The sequence below is a fragment of the Pteropus vampyrus genome, unplaced genomic scaffold (assembly GCF_000151845.1).
Source record: "Pteropus vampyrus isolate Shadow unplaced genomic scaffold, Pvam_2.0 Scaffold44, whole genome shotgun sequence".
In the NCBI taxonomy this organism is placed as follows: Eukaryota; Metazoa; Chordata; class Mammalia; order Chiroptera; family Pteropodidae; genus Pteropus; species Pteropus vampyrus.
Window position 1 is genome coordinate 7,588,546 of NW_011888825.1, and position 18,105 is coordinate 7,606,650.

Consider the following 18,105-nt stretch of genomic DNA (forward strand, 5'->3'; position numbering starts at 1 on the left):
GATATCTTGGAGGTGGCTTTAAGGGGTGTCTGGAGGCTGTGGAAGAGGGAGGAGAGGTGGCTGTGCTTACCGATGTCCACCACATGTCTGCCATGACAATGGAGCCAGCTACCTGCACCCAGGAAGAGGAAAGTCTCAAAGCTGGGGGAAAGCAGGTGACAATCTCCTGCTTTCCCCCACCAGTCTCACCAGGTGAGGGTGTGAGCAGCCCAGCCCCAGACACAGACTTGTGCTCACAATGTCATGCAGATGTCGACCAGCACAAGGGCCTGGTAACTTTACTCAAATAATGTTTCCAAGAGAGTTAGTCATGAGAAAATATTTATTTATATTTGCCACCAAAGTTCCCTGGGGCCCCAGGGTCAGCAGATAGGGCTGTAAAGATTCCCTGATTCTATCCTGCCTGCCTCCTGCTGCATCTGGATTATCAGCGGAACTCCAAGAGCTGGAGGGGCAGATGGTCTTCCTCCAGAGCACTGTCCTCCCCAGGTTGGGAGGCCAAGGCAGAGTTCTTCGTGGTGCCTGTAAATGGAGTGAAGATCACTGTGACTTGGCCCTCGGGGTATGTCCCCAGGAAGCAAGTGCTAGGGAAATAGGAGGCCACAGCCATGAAACCAGATCATGCCCTGTGGATAGCAAGGGATCCTGAAGTCCCCAGCAATCCTTTCAGCCTCTCTTTCCACAACCATTTCCTGAACCTCTGCCATGTGCCAGTGAGGGTCCTCCACCCAGGAGTTTAAAGTCGCTGGAGGTTATAGGCTGTGTGTTAGAAACCAGAACACCTGAGACTTGCCGAAGAGCTTGAGGGAAGTGAGGGTTAGGTGCTCGGAGAGCTCATAGGAGAGAGGGGACCCAATCCATAGGGAGGTGGCAGATTTGAACACTCAGAAGAGCAGGAAGGCACCTCCAGCAAAGGCAAGAGCCAAGGAAAGCAAAAAACAAGGAGCACTGTAGACAGACTGGCTGTCACATGGAGGGAATGGGTTGGGCAACAGTTTTGGTCTTTGGCCTCCACACCGAAGAGTGTGGCCTTCCAGACAGTGGAAGGCATATTGTAATGTGGGCTGTGTATAGTTTTTTCTACATAGAAGAATTGGAGTGGGTTAACCTAGAGTAGAAAAACTTGTCTGGAGGTCAGGGTGCAAGCTGAGCTGCCCTGTAGTGGTACAGAATTGGGAGAAATGAGGGGCGGGGGCAGAGGGGTAAGTGGCTGCTCGGGGGTCCAGAGGACACTCAGCACCAGATGGAGCATGGGAGGGCAGAAAACCTCAAAACCTCCCACCTGGGTGAGGAGGGGGTGGGGTTGCATACATGTGATCTGGTAGGGCACCCCAAGGCTGTTCCTGATGGGGATGTCCAGTTGGAGACCCCAGGAGGTGTAAAAGTGGAAATTCTCCAGTTTCAGGGAGGTGATATCTCCAGGCGCCAGCCCCAGGAGAAGCCCAACATTCTAAAGTGCAGATGATAAAACTGTCTACTAGGCCCTGTTTGATCTGAGAGTTCCCCGGATACATTTATCTTTGTACAAAATGTTAATGTTTAACTTCTGCTTCTTGTAATCTGCTTATTCAAGGATGTAGTAGGAGGCTTTATAAGCTGCCTCCTCTGGAAGCTCGGGGCTGCTCTCCTCTAACCCTGCGTGGTAGAGAGTCAGTCGCCGGCCGGCTAATGAAGGCTCATAATTAATCTCAATTGGCTCCATGGGTCTTGAATCGTTGGCGCCATAACAGAGGCAGGGGGGTGTGGGATGCTTGGGGCAAGTTGAGGAGCAAGGTCACTTTCAGAGTCTTGGCAGTGAAATGATGGGGCAGTGAGACTTGAAATTAAGGGAGACCCAAAAAGAGGGTAGGCAGGAAACATATCAGTTTGTGAGGGTCTTGGTCAGGGACCCAGGAGCCTGGGAAACCAGTAGTCTTTGGAGCAGGAGGCCAGGAGAGTCCCCCTATCCAGCAGTCATGGGTGATGCAGGAGGCCATTGTGGGAGGGGTTGGGTCCACATGCACAAGCAAGTAGAGTCTGTCAGAAAAAGAATAGGAAAGGAGAGGAAGAAAGCTAATGGAAGACGAGGTAGGAACTATTGAAGGTTATAGAAATAGAATTCTGTGAAGAATGCTAATCCTCAGAACAGGCTTCTGGTTGGGAGGGAAGAGTCGCTTTTGGTGGGAAGCAGCAGGGTGGGAACAGGAGGTGCCATCGCCACACTAGGTCACACTAGAATAGAGAGGATGCAGGTCATGAGAGGTGGAAAAGGCATAGGGAGGAAGTGGCTTCTCAGAGGTGTGGGGCTGGAGGTAGGAAGGGGCTGGGGGCTTGTGTAGTGAGGGAAAGCTTGGGTGCTCAGGTCAGCAGGGCTCAGCCAGTGGGGGCTCAGGGAGGTGCTACCTTAAGCTATGGGCTGTGTAGGGGGCCCTCCCTAACTTGTTCCCCTGCTGGGTCTTCAGGCTTAGCCTAGGGTGCAGTGGATTGGAACCTGCCAGGAGGAGGGAATGGAGATGAGGAGGCGGAAGGTGAGGACAAGGTGAAGGCTGCGCTGGTAAAAGCACTAACAGCCTCAGAGGTTTTCCCAGGTGACTGCCTAAAAACAGGCCTGCTAAGAGGCGAGGGAGGGAAGCACCACTTTAAGCGGGGCAATCCTTTTAAATGAGTGGAGTTGGGGAGTGACCACAGGAGTGGTCCTGCTCCAGACTCTTCATGGCTGTGTGGCCAAGCAGACGCATACACATGAACACACACAAGAACACACACGCATGCACGCACACCACACACACACACACACACACACACACACACACGCACACCGCCTCTCAACACAGCTACTCACCATGGTCGCCAGGTCCTGAAGGATCCTCACACAGTGTAGGCAGGGTCTGCTCCCAGGAAGCCCAGTTCACTTCCTCCACCCTGAGGGTGACAGAGCAGCTCTGAGGCTGCAGGATATCAAGGATGCAGCCTGCTTTGCCCCAGGGGAGGGGCCCCTGAGTGGCGGATGGAGCAGACATTCCATTGGACAAAGGGACTGCAAGGAGGATAGGGTTTCTCCGCCCTTCTCCACAGGACACAAGACCACCCACTATTCTCCCAGAGCCCTGTCCTTGCAGCTGTCAGCCTACTGCCCTCCGGGCCAGGTGCCCACATGGAAGAACAGGCATCTGTCCCTTCAGACTGCTCACAGTGACCTGGGTTCCCTGAATACCCAGAGAAGAGTTTAGATCAGGTATGTCTTTGTGTTCCCACGTTCTGGGGCCCTGTGTGTGGCTACTCTACATGCCTAAGACCCTCCCTTCTCCTTGCTTAACTGTTGTCTCATGAAAAGGTGTTTCTGGCTGTGCATCTGTCACCAGGTTTCCTCTCTCAGTGCCCAGGCCTTCCCTGGGCATGGAGCCGTTTGTTCTCTGTGGAAGGGTTGTAGCCTCTGTGATCAAGTGAGGGAGCTGGGAGAGCAGAGGACCACCATGGCAAAGCTAGTGTGCTGTAACCTGAGGGTCTCTCTAGCTTCTTGGCCTCCTAACTGCACCCCATTTCAGGCCATATGGAGGAAGTCAGGGACCACCAGAGAGTGACCTTCGGCTCTATGAGATCAAGCTTTCCTGACCTCACCTGCCCTGGATCCTAGCAGCTGTCTCCTGGTTTTCAGGGGAGTAAGGCTGGCCTGCACCAGCTGCCTTCCCCTGCCCCTCACTCACCTGAAGCACCAACGCTCATCAGGGCTACCATCTGGCCTGGTACCAACTGTCAGCATCGCACCTGCCCTCTGCTTCTTCCTCCTGCACCACCAATAGCCATTCTCCATCTCCAGGACAGAGATAGCTTTCTGGAGACAAAGGACACATTAGACAGAGCAGCCAGGAAGATACAGCATAGCACTTTGCAGTATAACCCAAAGTCCACTAAGCACATGGATTGGAATCTGGCTCCAACGTTTGATTACCTGGGTGTTATTAGGCTCTCAACCCCTCTGAATCTATTTCCTCACTTACAGACTGAGGACAATATATCTGGTGGTTTGAGGGAAGTTAGCACGTAAAGAGTGCTCAACAATTACTTGCTATTGCATCATTACAGGTCCCAGAATTTCACAGACCAGGTGCAGAAGTTCATTTGCTCTACCCGCACATGTGCCTGCCCCTGGCACATGAGATAGGTAGGGCACAAAACTTTGCAGGTGAGGATGTGGAGGCTCAAAACAGGGACTTGCCCAAGGTCAACAGAAAATTAGTAACACAGTCCAGCCTCTTGGGCAAGGCTCTCCCTGCACCAACTGCCCAGACCTACCCACTGTAGGTGGGTGTCATCAGCACCCAGCTTCAGGGACCTCTGGTCTACCAACTCCCCTAAGCTGGACCAGCCCCAGGATTGTACAGCCTTCCTGCCTCACCCACCAAACTGATTCCATTAAACATATGATAAACAAGGAATGGGAGCTACATGAGGGCAGACTTCGTCTTGTTCTCTGCTGTGTGTTTAGAATCTAGAACTGTGTCCAACCCCATATCAAGCTCAAGAAATACTTAATAATAATGATGATGATGATGATAACTAACATACATACACCTTCTGTGTTCCAGGCACTGTCCTAACAGCATTAGATCTATGAGTTTATTTGACCCTCAAGCAAGCCTATGAAGGAAGGAATCGATGATGGAGACCCTGACAAGGGCGAGGCCACCAAGGGCCCTGGACCAGCTCTGGGGGACCAGCTCAGCTGGGTCTTGCCCTCTCCTCATTGGGCCCAGAACTTGAGGAGGGGAAGGGGAGCCTCCTGGGGCACCTGCAGCTTCCAGATGCTCCAGCTGTCAGTGGCAACGCTGTTGACGGTCTCACTCATGAGGGCAATGAGCATGTTGAGCAGAAGGATGTAGGTGAGAAGCACGTAGGCCAGCAGCAGCAACAGCACCACCCCACGAAAGCGCAGTTGGTCCTGGAAGGCCAGCTCGCCCATGCCGATGGTGAATTTGAAGAGCTCCAAGGAGGCCTCCAGGATGCCACTGTATGGAGCCGAGCTGCCTTCCTCGTCCTCTTGTCCTGCTCCAGGCTGCACTGTCTCCGTGGCATTCGGGTTTGTGGGGACCCCAGAGCCCCGGGCCTCCCGGCTCAGGCTCACCAGGGCTGCAAGAGGGTAGAAGGGGGCCCTCAGCCTGAGGAGACCAGCAGGCAGATTTGAGGGTATACAGGGCAGGCAAGGCATGGGCAGGGGCTAGAGGGGGGCCTTTACCTACAGCGAAGCCGAAAAGGAAGACTAAGTAGACCAGAAGGAAGCGGAGGAGGTCCCGCAGGATGACCTGGAACACACACACCCAGGAGCTGGGGTGGGTGGCTGGGCTACCAGACATAACCCCAGGCCCCTGCCATGTCCCTGATCATGGGTTCTCATGTACACACCACACACACACACACACACAGAGTGTACGTACACAGAGCCCTATGGAGCTATACTGAGCCGATGGGTCTTTTAAAAACGCTACATCAGATCACATCATTTTCCTGCTTATAACCCTCCAGGATCAAAAAATTAAACACAGAGTTATCATATGATCCAGCAATTCCAGGTCTGGGTATATATCCAAAAGATTCAGAAGCAGGAACTCAAACAGATATTTGTATACCCATGATCATGCAGCATTATTCACAATAGCCAAAAGGTGGAAACGATTCAAATGTCCTTGGATAGATATGAAGGAGTAAACAAAATGTGGTATAAGCATACAATGGAATATTATTCAGACTTAAAAAAGGAAGGAAATTCTGACACATGTTATAACATGGATGGAACTTAAGAACATTATCCTAAGTGAAATAAGCCAGTAACAAAAGCACAAATACTATATGATTCCATTTTTATAAGATACTTAGAGTAATCAAATTTGTAGAGACAGGAAGTAAAATGGTAGTTGCTTGAGGTTGGGGGTAGGGGAAGGAAATGGGGAGTTAGTGTTGAATGGATACAGAGTTTCAGTTTGGGACGATGAAAATGTTCTGCAGATGGATGGCGGGGATGGGGGCACAACAATGTGAATGTACACTTTAAAATAGTTAAAATGATAAATTTTGTTATACTTATTTTACCACAATTTTAAAATTTTTTAAAACTTCCTGGGCCTCCAGACCCCTCCTTATGGCCAACTTCCTCTCCCTCCATCTCCCTCACTCTCCCCAGCCTCCTTGCTCTGTCTCAAGCACTCCAACCTTGTTCTGGCTCATGTTTTCCTATGCCCAGATTAGCTGTGGAAGAGGGTGCCTTCCTGGTAAGGCCAAAAGGAGTCCCACTGGAGTGTGATGTCCAGCCTTGCCCAGTCTTGCTGCAGTGGGGCCACCCCTGCACCTCACCTTCTGGATCATGACGCTGTAGATGCCTGTGTGTTGGAAGCCACGTGTATAGTAAAGCAGATTCAGCCAGCCCAAAACCAGTGAGGACACAAGCAGGGGCAGGTACCACTCGATGGCCAGGAAACACAGCACCTGAGACAGCACCGTGAGCAGTGCCTGGACCAGGCTGCGAGGGGACAGGGTCCAGGTCAGTTTGCAGGCCACTCAGCAAGGCCCCCTGGGCCCCCACTGGCCAGAACTGATCACCACTGCCTCTCTCATGGCAGTTGGATGGATGAGAAGTTTCCCATCTGTCCGGAGCTGGACCCAGTCAGGTCCTGACCTCCATCCCAGGCAAGTTATTTAACCCCTGTGGGCCTCAGTTTCCTCCCCTGTAATATGGGGGTAACGATAAGCATGCCTGAGCATTTGTGAGGATTCAGTGAGACTAGACATGTAAAGAGTTCAGGCTCCACTGGTGCCTAGCAAGGGCTCAGTAAATGTTCTACAAGAATTGGAGCACAGAGAGGCTCAAGCTGAACAGCTGGACTCCTGAGTCTGGCCTGTGCTCTGGTCCCAATACCCTGGAGCTCCCTGGCCCTGGTCCACCCCTCTAAAGCCTGCCTGGTGCCCACTGCCACACACGCCTCTCCCAGGCCTGAGATGAACGAGAAGGGGTGAGGGCCCACATACAAGAGGATTTCAAAGTAGCTGTCCACGAATGAGATCCAGATGAACAGACGACGCCTCCAGAAGTACCATAGCTATGAGGAGGAAGGGGGACAGGGGAGTGAAATTCGTTCTCCAAGCCACAACACAGCCCTACTGCCCCTCAGGGCAGGGACCCAGGCTCCCACCGTGCTCCCACCTGCTAGCTATGTGGTAGCCTGTCAGGGGCTTGGCCAGCAGCTTTGATTTTCTGGAAGGGCTCATTAATTTTGCTGATAGCTAAGAAAGATTTAGACCCTGTTTCCAAAAAGGGCAGCTACCCAGACACCCAGGTAATGCCAGGGCCCTCCTGGCTCCTTGTGGATCCAGATGAAGAACTCATGTACTACATGTGGTGAAGGGGAGAGCGCCTTTCCCTCCCTCTCCCTGGCCTCCCAGGGATCACTCTATTCTCCAGCCAATCTGGATCTTGCACCCAGGTTCTGCCCCCTCTGAGAGAATTTCAGTGCCCTCCTGCAAGCTTGCAACATTTTCAACTGAAGAGGTCCTGCTGCGGGAGCTGCACTGAGTCCTGCCTGCCCCCACCCTTCTCTGCTCCCCAAGTGAGGAATGCCCTAACCCAAGGACCTGAGGAGCAAAGCCAGCACTGACAAAGAATCATAGAAACCAAATGCTACCCTATGGGCACCCTAGAAAGCAGAACATGGAGGATACCCATAGCAAGGCCTTCAACTGCCAGGAGGCAGGTCAGGGTGGGACCGACTATGGGATTCAGTTTCCCCATAAACGAAGGGACTATGGTTAACTCTCTCTAAGGCTCCTGGTAGCAGAGTTGCAGGTTTGCTCCTGGGTGGGCTGGGAGCCACCCTGAGTAAGGAAATGGGATGAGTTCTCACCTGGCCCACGAGGAGGTAGAACCCCCCGAGCAGGATCAGTATGTGGCCCAGCAGCAGCATGGAGTTTCCGGCTGTCACTTTCATGGGGAGGAAGGCCTGTGAAGAGATGCCTTGGTAGGACCTAGGGTCCCCTCCCAAGAACCCGCTCTCTGAGAGCCAGAGCCAAGGGCTCTTTCTGAGCCTGAACTAGGGAGAGGCCAGCCACTCAGAGCAACAGAGGGAACATGGGTTCCAGGGTAGGACTCCTGGATTCTAGTCTATCAAGAGGCACAGTATGTAGCAGTTATGAGCATGGGGTTGGAAGCCAGACTGTCTATGTTCAGTTCCCATCTCCACAACTTTCAGCGTGTGACTATGGATAAGTTACTTAACCTCCCTGTGCCTCCTTTCTCTCAACCATAAACTGGGGATGGTAATTGTTCATCATCTCAGAGGGTTGTTGTGAACATGAATTAAATAAGTTAACACATGTCAATCACTTAGAATACTTGCTCACATATGGTACACAGTAAGTGTTAACTGTACTGTTGCTCTTCCTGTGGCGCCAGTGTCCACACTATCACCAGCTGGGTGAGAGCTTGTGCATATCACTTAAGCAGTCAAATCCTCATGTTAGCATTTGCAGGGTGCAGGTGGTAATCTGAGGGCTATTTCTAGGAATCCTCCCCAAGATGTGCCCCACCCCAGCCTTGCCTTCTCCAGGGCAGGCTGGTGGTAGGCAACAGTGGTGAAGATGAACATGTAGATCAAGTAACACAAGAAGTTGAAGAAGAATCTGGGGATGAGCAGGTCCCATTTCGCCTCCAGCAGTTTGTTCAGCGGCTCCAAAACCACCATTCGGTGTCGGTGCTGAGGTGGGAATGTGAGAGCCAGGGTACATTCAGCAGGTATGCACAAGAAGCCCACTCCTGCCGGGCTCAGTGCAAGGGCTGAGGGAATGGAGGGGAGAGAATGGGGAGCCCCGAGTGAACACCTCCCACCCCCGCCTGCCTCCATCCCATCCTCATGGCTAGGTAGTGACGGAGGGCCTCTCCTTCCAGTCCAGAGCAGATGCTGGTCAACGAGAGCCCTCAGTGGTAGCCACCAGGACCCTGGTATGACCCCCGCGTCAAGTGGGACTGGAGTGTGGAATGAGCGTGGGTCCAACAGCCAGGGTCAGGATGTGTAGCCACACCTCCACTGGCACAGGAATAGGGCAAGTGTGGCCTAGCAAACAGAAGGGAGTTCTGCCAGGCCCCCTATGCACACCCCGACTTTGGTAGGCTCACCGGGCTTCTGCAATGAAAGGCAATGATCTCCAACACCGAGTTCTCCTCCCAGCTGTCCACAGAAGCCAGGTCATACAGCGACACCCGGACAGGCCCGTAGCACCATTCAGTGAACTTGCGGGAAAGGGGCTGGCACGGTCCCGAGAACTCCCTTTGCAGGATGTGTCTGAAAATCTGCAGGGTGGGCCATGTGATCTTGGCCTGCTTGGCCACCTCCCAGCACTGACTTGGAGTCTGGGAAACACTCGGTACCCTGCAGAGCTGCCTACTGTGTGCAGAGCTGCGATAGACATATGCACATGCCCTGTACACATGGGTCCTTGCGTGTATAAAGTCTTACATATGTCCACACATGCTCAGCCACATTGTAAACATTCCCACCCACCCACATATGCCCAGGCCTGCCAGCCAGCCTGGCTCTTCCTTCCCCACTCCTGCCCCTTGGCCTCTTTCATGGACTCCTCGCACGGCCAAGGGACCTCCAGCCCAGAGGTCCTTAAAGCCCCTTGAGATCAGAGGCTACAAGCTACCCATGTGTATGCCTTTTGGTAGTCAGAGTCCTGAGCTTTCAATAGACCAGAAAGGATCAGTAACCTGAACAAGTTAAGAAGTAATTTGGTTTCACAGATGAGGAATGGGGGGGATGGAAGGGCCACATTGGGGAGCGGCTTCCATAGACCACACAGCCACGCTGCCAGACAACAAAGAGAGATTCTCACATCCCAGGAAACTTGGAGGGCAGGAATAAAATAGCAAAGCTTCTACTTACGTTTATTTTTATCTTAGCATTTAAAAATGCCTGTGTTCTAAGCATAAGGCCCTGTGTTAACGGCACGGTTATAGACCCATGATGCCAGCCCTGAGAGTAAGGATCAGACAACTGGTAAAGCCATTCGGAAAAAAGTAGAGCTGCATCATGTTTACTCTTTATACCAAAATGACTTCCAGATAAATCAAAATTTTAAGAATTAAAAATGAAATTACAAAAGTCTGGAAGAAAATATGGATATGGAATACACACACACACACACACACACACACACATACATACATACAAGGTTATAGATATATAACTTTATAGAAGGATTAAACAATACCAAAACCAAGGAACCCTAAAGGAAAAGATAATTACACTTGTATACCTAAAAATGTAACAATTCTGGGTGGCAAAAAAATACCAAAAAAATGTTTTATTGTTGAACTGGGAGAAAAATTTACAATTGTTATAGTAAACAAAGTGCTAATATGTTCATTATAAAGAAAACTTACCAAGCGAGATGAAGAAAACTTAATAGCAAATCTAATAGAATAGGCAATGATATGAAAAGACTGTCTCCTAACCAAGAAACCCAAATGACTTTTTTAAGAATCCCTGTGTTTTATAATGTAATATATTAGTTCAGTAGTTCAGATATAGTTTATCAATAAACACACATATGCATGCTGAAAATGTCCTTACTAATATAATAAGAGTGTTCAGTTGGAAAGTGGGGAGATCAATGATATAGACCACCACCCCAGGCTCTTTCTGCAGAAAACTCAGGGTGAGTCTCGCTGCTTCCCAGAAAGGTGGGAAGGGGGAGGAGGCCAGCCACTCACCTCAATTTTGCCTTCCTTGGCAGCCAGCTTCAGAGGTGTGAGGCCCTGCCGGTTGCGGATGTCCTCAAGCTGCACGGTGGGGCAGAGGCGGGCCCCAACTTGGAGGAGCCCATCGTACATGCGGATCACCAGTGCACTATTCTCAGCCGAGTTGTCTGCGATCATCACCAAGGCATGCAGGACTGTGTTGCCCAGTGAGTCGGTGGCCTGCAGCCTGGCTGGCTGGTTTGGGTTCTCCAGGAGGTAAGTCACCACATCCCACTGCTTGGTGCATGCCGCCAGAGAGAGGGGCAGCTCGCCTGGGGGCCAAGGAGGCAGCTAGGGCCTCAGGCCTCCCAGCTTCCAACTGCCTACTCCTCACACTCCTTAGACAGAAGACCATGCCTCCTTGAAGCTGGTCAGGCACTTATGGGAAAAGATGGAGCAATGCCTCATGGTCTGGGGCCCCATTTAGGGCAGCTGTGCCTTCTCCTATGAGTGCTGGTAAAGGCAGCTCTGTTGGTTCTGACACAAGGGAAAGGAGACCAAAGCTCTTTAACATGCAAGGGAACAGAACAGGGGGCAGCCACTAGAGTCCCCATCTCCCCTGCCTCTTTCTCTTCTCTTCAGCAGAGCCCAGGCCCACTGCTGTCTGACATAGACACCGTTTAGCCCAGCCTTGTCTGGTCAAGTGCTGTCACACAGTGGTTCTAGCAGCCATTCTCCAGCCTTAGTCCAGGTTTGGGTGTGTGGTGAGCCTCCTTAGACAGACAAGGATAAACATCTCTTAAGACAAACTGCTTTTGCAGGCAGCCTAGTATTTAGAAGCATGGGTCTCAGGATGAGTCAGACCTGGTTTTAAGGGCCGACCAGCTCTACCACCCAATAACTATGTGAAACCCACCCCCTCTGTGCCTCAATTTAACCAAGAAAGACTGCTCACCAAAATAGAAACAAGTCCCTTGGCTTTTCTTCTGGAAGAAGCGGCCACAGGCCCGGGCGTGCACATCGGCACCATTCTCCACCAGGAGCCTCACACACTGCAGGCTCCTCTTCTCAATGGCGATGTGCAGGGCACTATGACCTCGGTAGTGCTCATCTGTGCACTGGGCGTTGACCAGGGACTGAGGATTGCCAGACTCCCGGTCAATCTGCAGCAGCGGCAGGATGCAGGCATTGACCCCATCTCGAAGATTCAGGACAGCCTTCATCAGGCATGTCTTCCCCGTGGAGCCCTCTGTGGGAGAAGGGGAGAGGAAGGGGCACCAGGGTGCTTAGGACCAGAATAGCTGGGCTGCCTGCCAGCCTGTACAATGAGCCCAGGCTCTAAAATGCTCCTTGGGAGGATAAAAAAAGAGTACCATTCATGACTGGTGGAAGCACAACCATGATTCAGGGTATGAAGGCTCCAATGACTACAATTTCTGCCTTAGAAATTGTTTCTAAGACATAATTTGTCATACACGCAACGTTGTCTGTACAAGAACATTCGAAGCAATATTTAAGTGTCTCTACCCTTTAATGACTCTGTCTTCTTCAAGAAGGCGAGTCACTTGGCCTCTTTTAACCTCAATTTCTCTCACTGTAAAATGGGAATATTCCAGGGTTATTGTAAGGACCAAATGGAATTATATACAAAATGCTCAGCACCCAGAAGGCCTAGCACACAGTAGGTTGAGTCCCAAAACTACAAACAACCTAAGGAGCCATCAACTAGGAATTAGTTAAGGAAATTATGGTAAATCTACACAACGTAAAACTCTGCAGTTGTAAAGTGACTGATTTAAAGGTATATATACTTACTTAAATGGAAAGCGCTGTAAGATGTAGCAAGTGGGAGGGGAAAAAAGCACATTACAAATTATTGTATGTGGCACAATCCCATTTATGTAAATATATACCTAACATATTTAAACAGTTTGAAAAGATGTATTCCAAATCATTAACAGGAGTTCAGGATGACAGACATTTTACTTTCAGATTTATACATTTCATTATTATTTGAATCTTTCAAACTGTAAGAGTTATTTTTCTGATCAGCCTAAACAGTAAAGATATTTAGATTTTGGGCAAAGAATGTTCTGGATGGGTAAAGTAGATGATCTGTGTATTATATCTCAACAATTGCTATTATTTAAAAAGAAAGAAAAAGAGAGAGGGGGAGGGAGAAAGGAAGAATGCATTGAGGATGCCCACAAGTATTCACTTGGCCATTGAAATTAGCTAGAGATGGCAAAGGTAGGCCAGGAGCCAGTGGGTGGAAGTGGTAGGCACAGCCCTGATTGTAAGTGGAGGCCCTTCACTCTGTCAGCAAGGGCCCTCTGCAGCCATTCTGGCAACAGGACTGCCCCTTTAAAAAAAAAAAAAAAAAAAAAAAGAAAAAGAACATTTGTCCCTTGGATCCTGACCATGGTCAAGGCTCACCCAGCCAGCCCAATCTCAGCATAGCTGGCAGGACATGGTGGTTCTAGCCTGTAGGGCAGTCCTACCTGTGTAGTCCGAGTCGGTGAGGTACTTGCTCGTCCGGCGCAGGTACTCTAGTAGCCCAGTCAGATCCTCAGGGACACCCCGGGCAACCACGCTGAAGAGCCGGTCACGATCAAAGCGGTTTGGGTCTGGCTGGCTGCAGGAATGTGGTTTGTGACTGATACTGCAGAATAGCATGGGTCCCCCAGAAAGCTCCTCATCCCAGGGAGCCCTTTTAGGGAGCCCTGTGAGCATTGTGCACCCCAGAGGTCCAGGAGCCCTAGGGGAGCTTTTCTGAGGGCCTCTGCTCTTCCAGGGCAAACCAAGGAGATCCCAAGTGCTCAGAGCCCCAAGAGCCGGGTGCAGGGGCTGTCCAGTGCACTAGTCCACAGCATCGCCATGGCTCCAAGCATCACAGATATTTCTCAGCATCAGGTGTTTATCATTTGCTAGGTGCCTTGATGATCTTGCAATAGGCTCATTATCCCACAGGGTCAATTTCAGTACAGGAATTTTTCATGGCTCCTGATCTGGGGTCCAAGTTGAGAAGGAGCTATTGGAGGTGCTATATGTACCACTGGCCTTGAAAAAAAAATCAAGAAAAGCCCCTCATCCTCTCAAAAACCATTTATGGACTAATAATGAGTATCTGCTCCTTTAACCTTCATTCAGCCCCGGGGTCAGGAATCACTACTTTCTCCACTAGACAAACAAAAAGATAAAGTAACTTCCCCAAAGTCACAAGGTGTAGAACCAGGCTCCCATGGGGGCTATCTAACTAACTCCCAGCCAGAGAGACTCTAGGCTGGCCAGACAGAGGTTTCTCAGAGACATGTGGGCCCAGTGCTGAAAACCTATCAGATGCTTACTGGAGATTTATTGAGAAGCCACACTTCTGGAAAAGGTCCCAGAAGGGGCCTTTTAGCTCTTCATAATCTAGCAGTGTCTGGTGACAGAGAAGGGGAAGGAGTATCCCCTCCTAGGCAGGTCACTATTTACAGAGACAAGCTCATCCCTGGGGCTTCTAGAACCATGACCAACAAAGATATGAAGGTTCAAATAAAGTGGGGCAGGGGCTATTTGACACTTTATAGACCTTCAGGCCCTAGCTTCATGATTCCTGTGAAATGAGTCAACCAAGTAAGGGTTGTCAACTCTGTTGAGTGAGGAGATTATTGGAATCAGTCATGTTTTAAGCTGTATCCACGTGACTGGTAGGGCAAGCCTTGCCTCCTCCACAACAGGAAGCTGCATATCTGCCTGGCCTGGCCAGACGCACCATCATCTGCCCAGCAGACCACGTGGCCACAACATGACCAAGAGGGCTCTGCGGGCTGACTAGAGAGCACTGTGGATAGTCCATCCAGGGGAAGTGGCTATTTGGACAAAGTATTTCCTTTCACAGGGTGACATTACAGTCTTGGGGTAGGGAAATCCCACAAGGGCACAAACTGAGACACTGAAGGGTTTCAAGGGGCCCATTCTGCCTGCCAGGCAGGCTACCCAACTTCTGAAAGCCTCACACACATCTTCCCCTGCTCTGGTCTGAATTTGACCGTGGTCCCCAGCAGAAACAGTATAGGGGGCTCTAGGCTGGAAGGCCAAGGCTGGTGGCTACATCCTGGGCATGAAGAGGAACAAGGGGACTTCCCTGGAAGTCTCACCTGGACCATGAGGATTCTCCTGGTCAGACTTTGTATGTCAGACCTCACACTGAAGGGGATGCCAGGTGCATCCACACACACACCCACAGGGCTGGAAGTGTCACTCCCAGCAAGAGTGGGCTCACACAGTCTGAACTAGTAGAGATCACAGGAAAATCAAAGTGAAGATGACTCCCAGCAGAAGCCACCGTCCACAGTCCCCAGAGTCTACATTCCCTGGGCAACAGGTTCAGCCTTGGAGTAGAACCCAGCAATTTTCAGATGTCCTTGACTCTCTCCTTGAACTGGGGTGTGGATATTGCTACCTTCTGTCACAGGGACCATGACAGGGTGGGGGCCAGGGCACAAACAAGAGGGATGAGAGGGTCAGTTGAGTACTTGGAGCTGGGGGAGCATGTCTCTATGAAGAAGAGTATGACCTCAGAAAGCAATAGACCAAGAATAGGGGATGTTCCAGAAGGAGCAACCCCAGAGAGCAGAGCACAGCAGAGTTCAGCCTGTTGGGCCCAGGAGCTATCAGAGTCAGACCGAGGACCCTGCGGGTCGTGGGGAAGGGGCACTGGAGCTGGGTCCAGCCATCTAGTCTGATGCCAGGCTGCATCCCCAATTGCTGCCTCACCTGGCACCCACTCACTTTCTGTATTTGATGTTCACTTTGATTTGAGGGGGGAAGTTCCGGTCCTCGCCCTGAAATGGTGACTCCATGGGGGGTGGCCCATCTCCATAGCCCAGCTTTCCTTTGTCCACATTAGCACCATCTTCTTGACCTCCATCGAATGTCTCCAGCCTGAAAGTAGGAGAGCTGGAGGGCGAGCTCATCCTAAGGGTTGGGGCCTGTTCTATCCAGCTGGAACCTCTGTGGAGACAGAGATGTTAGAGTCCCCTCCTTCCTCCCAGAGCCAGGTAGGAGTAGGATGTCTGGCTGGGGCTGCAGAAAGAGAGGTTTAGAAGCTAAGTAGAACCACCCACATGGGTGCAGAGCTCAGCTCAACAAAAATGAGAGTGAGATGAGAGAAGAAAGCAGAGGGTGAAGAGAGGGAGGGATGCTCCTGGCATGAGAATAGCCCAATGTCCTGGGAGGCGGGTAGGAACAGGGATCCAATAGGTCTGCCTCTTCAACATTGTCCCACAAGAAGGGCCGTGATTGTCTCTGACTTTTCCTCCAGGACTTCCTGATATCTGAGAGACGACAGCCCCTGGTCCAGCGGTAACAAACATTTGTGTTAACAGAACAACTCTTTCTCTACAGAACACCTTGCCCAGTGATCATATTCACAACAGATGAAAGTGTAGTTGTGGAGTGGGGGAGGGTCACTCAACTTCTAACCACAGAGGGGGCACGCTGGGGGAAACCTTTGGAAAAACCACTGTTCTATCAAACCCCTCATTTTGCTGCCAGGACAACTAAGGCTCAGAAAGGGGAAGTGACTTTCCTGAAGTCACCAGCTGTTGGCAGAGCCTGGTCTAAGACCACCTCACCCTATTATGACGCTCCTCTTCAGTTCTCAAAATCTTTTGGGGCCCATCTATATTTTCAGTCTGACTCATCTCTGAACGCACTTAATGCCACCAGTCTGTGCCTTAGGGTCTCAAAGGCTTCAGAGTGGGGAGGGAGACACCCTGCTGGCTGCTCAAGCACCCTCTGACAGGCAGCCCCACCTCGGGCCCTAGGCAAGCCTCTGGTAGCTCAGCTGACAGCACTATCTCGCCCTCCCTGGAGAACTGAAAACACAGCCCCATTGCATGGCAAGGGGTGAGCCACAGTAGGGGGTAGGGAGTCCCTGTCCCCCTCAGTGGGTAGGAGCGGAGAGAAGAAAAAGAGTCAGAGATGGGTGGGGAGACAGCAGCGTGGACGAAGGGGTTGGGGGCAGGGAGCAGAAAAGGCACAGGAATGGAAAGTGGAGAGGGTGGGATGGTGGCAACCCAGGCCCTCTCTGTCTATCTTCGGGCTCCCACATCCCTGGGGAACCTGGGTGGGGCACTTTCTCACGGAAGCAGGGGAAGCTGGGACCTGGCTGACTGCCTCAACATGCAGTCTTGAGCCACCATCTTTCTGCCCACCCTGGGGCGTCTTTCCGGGGACAGACACTATTTAGCTAGCTGACACGTCTTCCACCCTCACCCTATTCTGCCTCCCTGGCTGTCTCCGCAGCCCACCACTCCCAAACCTCAGCAGCAACAGCGGTCTGTCCAGCCCCTGCCACCCTCCTGGAGCCCCCACTACCCATGGCTGAGAAGGAAGGGATCTAACAGTCCAGATAGAGAGAGCAGGAGCCCCATGCAGGCCCCGCCTTAAGGCTGGAGAAGCAAGGAGCCTACTCTGGGACCCCGCCCGGGACCCCGCCCGGGACCCCGCCCCGGACCCCGCCCGGATCATTCACTGTCAGGCTTGAGGGCCAGGACCCTCAGACGCCCGCGGAATTGCCGGTCGACTTACCCCGCACGGCTGAGCTAGGGCGTGGCGGTCGCTGGCTGCGAGCTCTGGGATCCCCGAGCCTCAGAGGCGGCGAGGACTGCGGGAGGAAGTGAAGCCGGGAGGTGACGTGAGTGCTGACAGCCCCGAAGCCGCAGCACCTACCTCCCCAGCCTCTCCGAGCTCGGGCTGGTGAGCTGTGGTCTCTCGGCGTTCCGCTCACTCAGTCCACCTGGCCAGCATGCATGGTGGAGAGTAGGGGTTAACTCCCCAGTCAGGACCGGCTGGTTACCAGGGACTGGCCAAGTGGACCAGTGGCCACATCCAGCTCTCGGAGAAACACGCCCCGCCTCTCCACCTCCACCGCACTCCACCCCTACTGTCTAGCCACTGAGGCCCCAGATGGGCGTAGGGGCAATCAGAGGCAATCTTTGGGTACTGGGGCCTTACCTCTACTGGGAGCTGGCATGAGTGGGGGAGTCTTTCCCCACTACACTGACACACTGACACCTCCCTCTCCCCTTCCTCGCTGCATGCCTCCTAACAGCCATGTGGCTCATATTGGGAACTGGTTGACCCACCGCAGGGCAGAGAGAGCTGATGAGGAAGGCCCTCAGGGAAAGGAGAGGCTCAGGTCAGCCCAGTACAGGTCCCTAGGATGCACCCCATCCACCCAACAGTTTGAGAGGACTCCAGATTTCCCCTAGTTAAAGGCGCTTCCAGCACCAACCAGCAAGGGGGAGGAGACAGGGAGGCCTGCATATATTGCCCTGGTTTGGACTCAACCTTGGGGCTTGGGGACACAGTCACCATCCAAGCAGCCTTAGCACACCTCCCTCTCCCTCACA

General features: G+C 52.0%; 1 protein-coding gene across 3 annotated transcripts; it reads right to left on the reverse strand.

The window, feature by feature from the left end:
• Positions 1 to 304: 304 nt before the first annotated feature.
• On the reverse strand, positions 305 to 17,607 carry TRPV2 (transient receptor potential cation channel subfamily V member 2). 3 transcript variants are annotated; one of them, XR_002779999.1, is made up of 15 exons: positions 17,282 to 17,607; positions 15,479 to 15,700; positions 13,204 to 13,337; positions 11,658 to 11,951; positions 10,736 to 11,034; positions 9,137 to 9,310; positions 8,562 to 8,717; positions 7,869 to 7,964; positions 6,997 to 7,067; positions 6,325 to 6,490; positions 5,213 to 5,279; positions 4,769 to 5,106; positions 3,684 to 3,811; positions 2,822 to 2,975; positions 305 to 522 (listed from the first exon to the last, which is right to left on the reverse strand). XR_002779999.1 is itself a non-coding variant. In XM_023529972.1 (15 exons), the coding sequence occupies exons 2-15, from the start codon at positions 15,661 to 15,663 to the stop codon at positions 428 to 430; spliced, it is 2,283 nt and encodes a 760-aa protein (XP_023385740.1). In that variant the 5' UTR covers positions 15,664 to 15,700; positions 17,282 to 17,607; the 3' UTR covers positions 305 to 427. The 3 variants fall into 3 exon arrangements, 2 of the variants coding, with proteins under 2 accessions (XP_023385740.1, XP_023385741.1); XM_023529972.1 differs by having other exon boundaries at positions 2,822 to 2,901; XM_023529973.1 differs by lacking the exon at positions 17,282 to 17,607 and having other exon boundaries at positions 2,822 to 2,901; positions 15,464 to 15,700.
• Between the last annotated feature and the right edge of the window lie 498 nt (positions 17,608 to 18,105).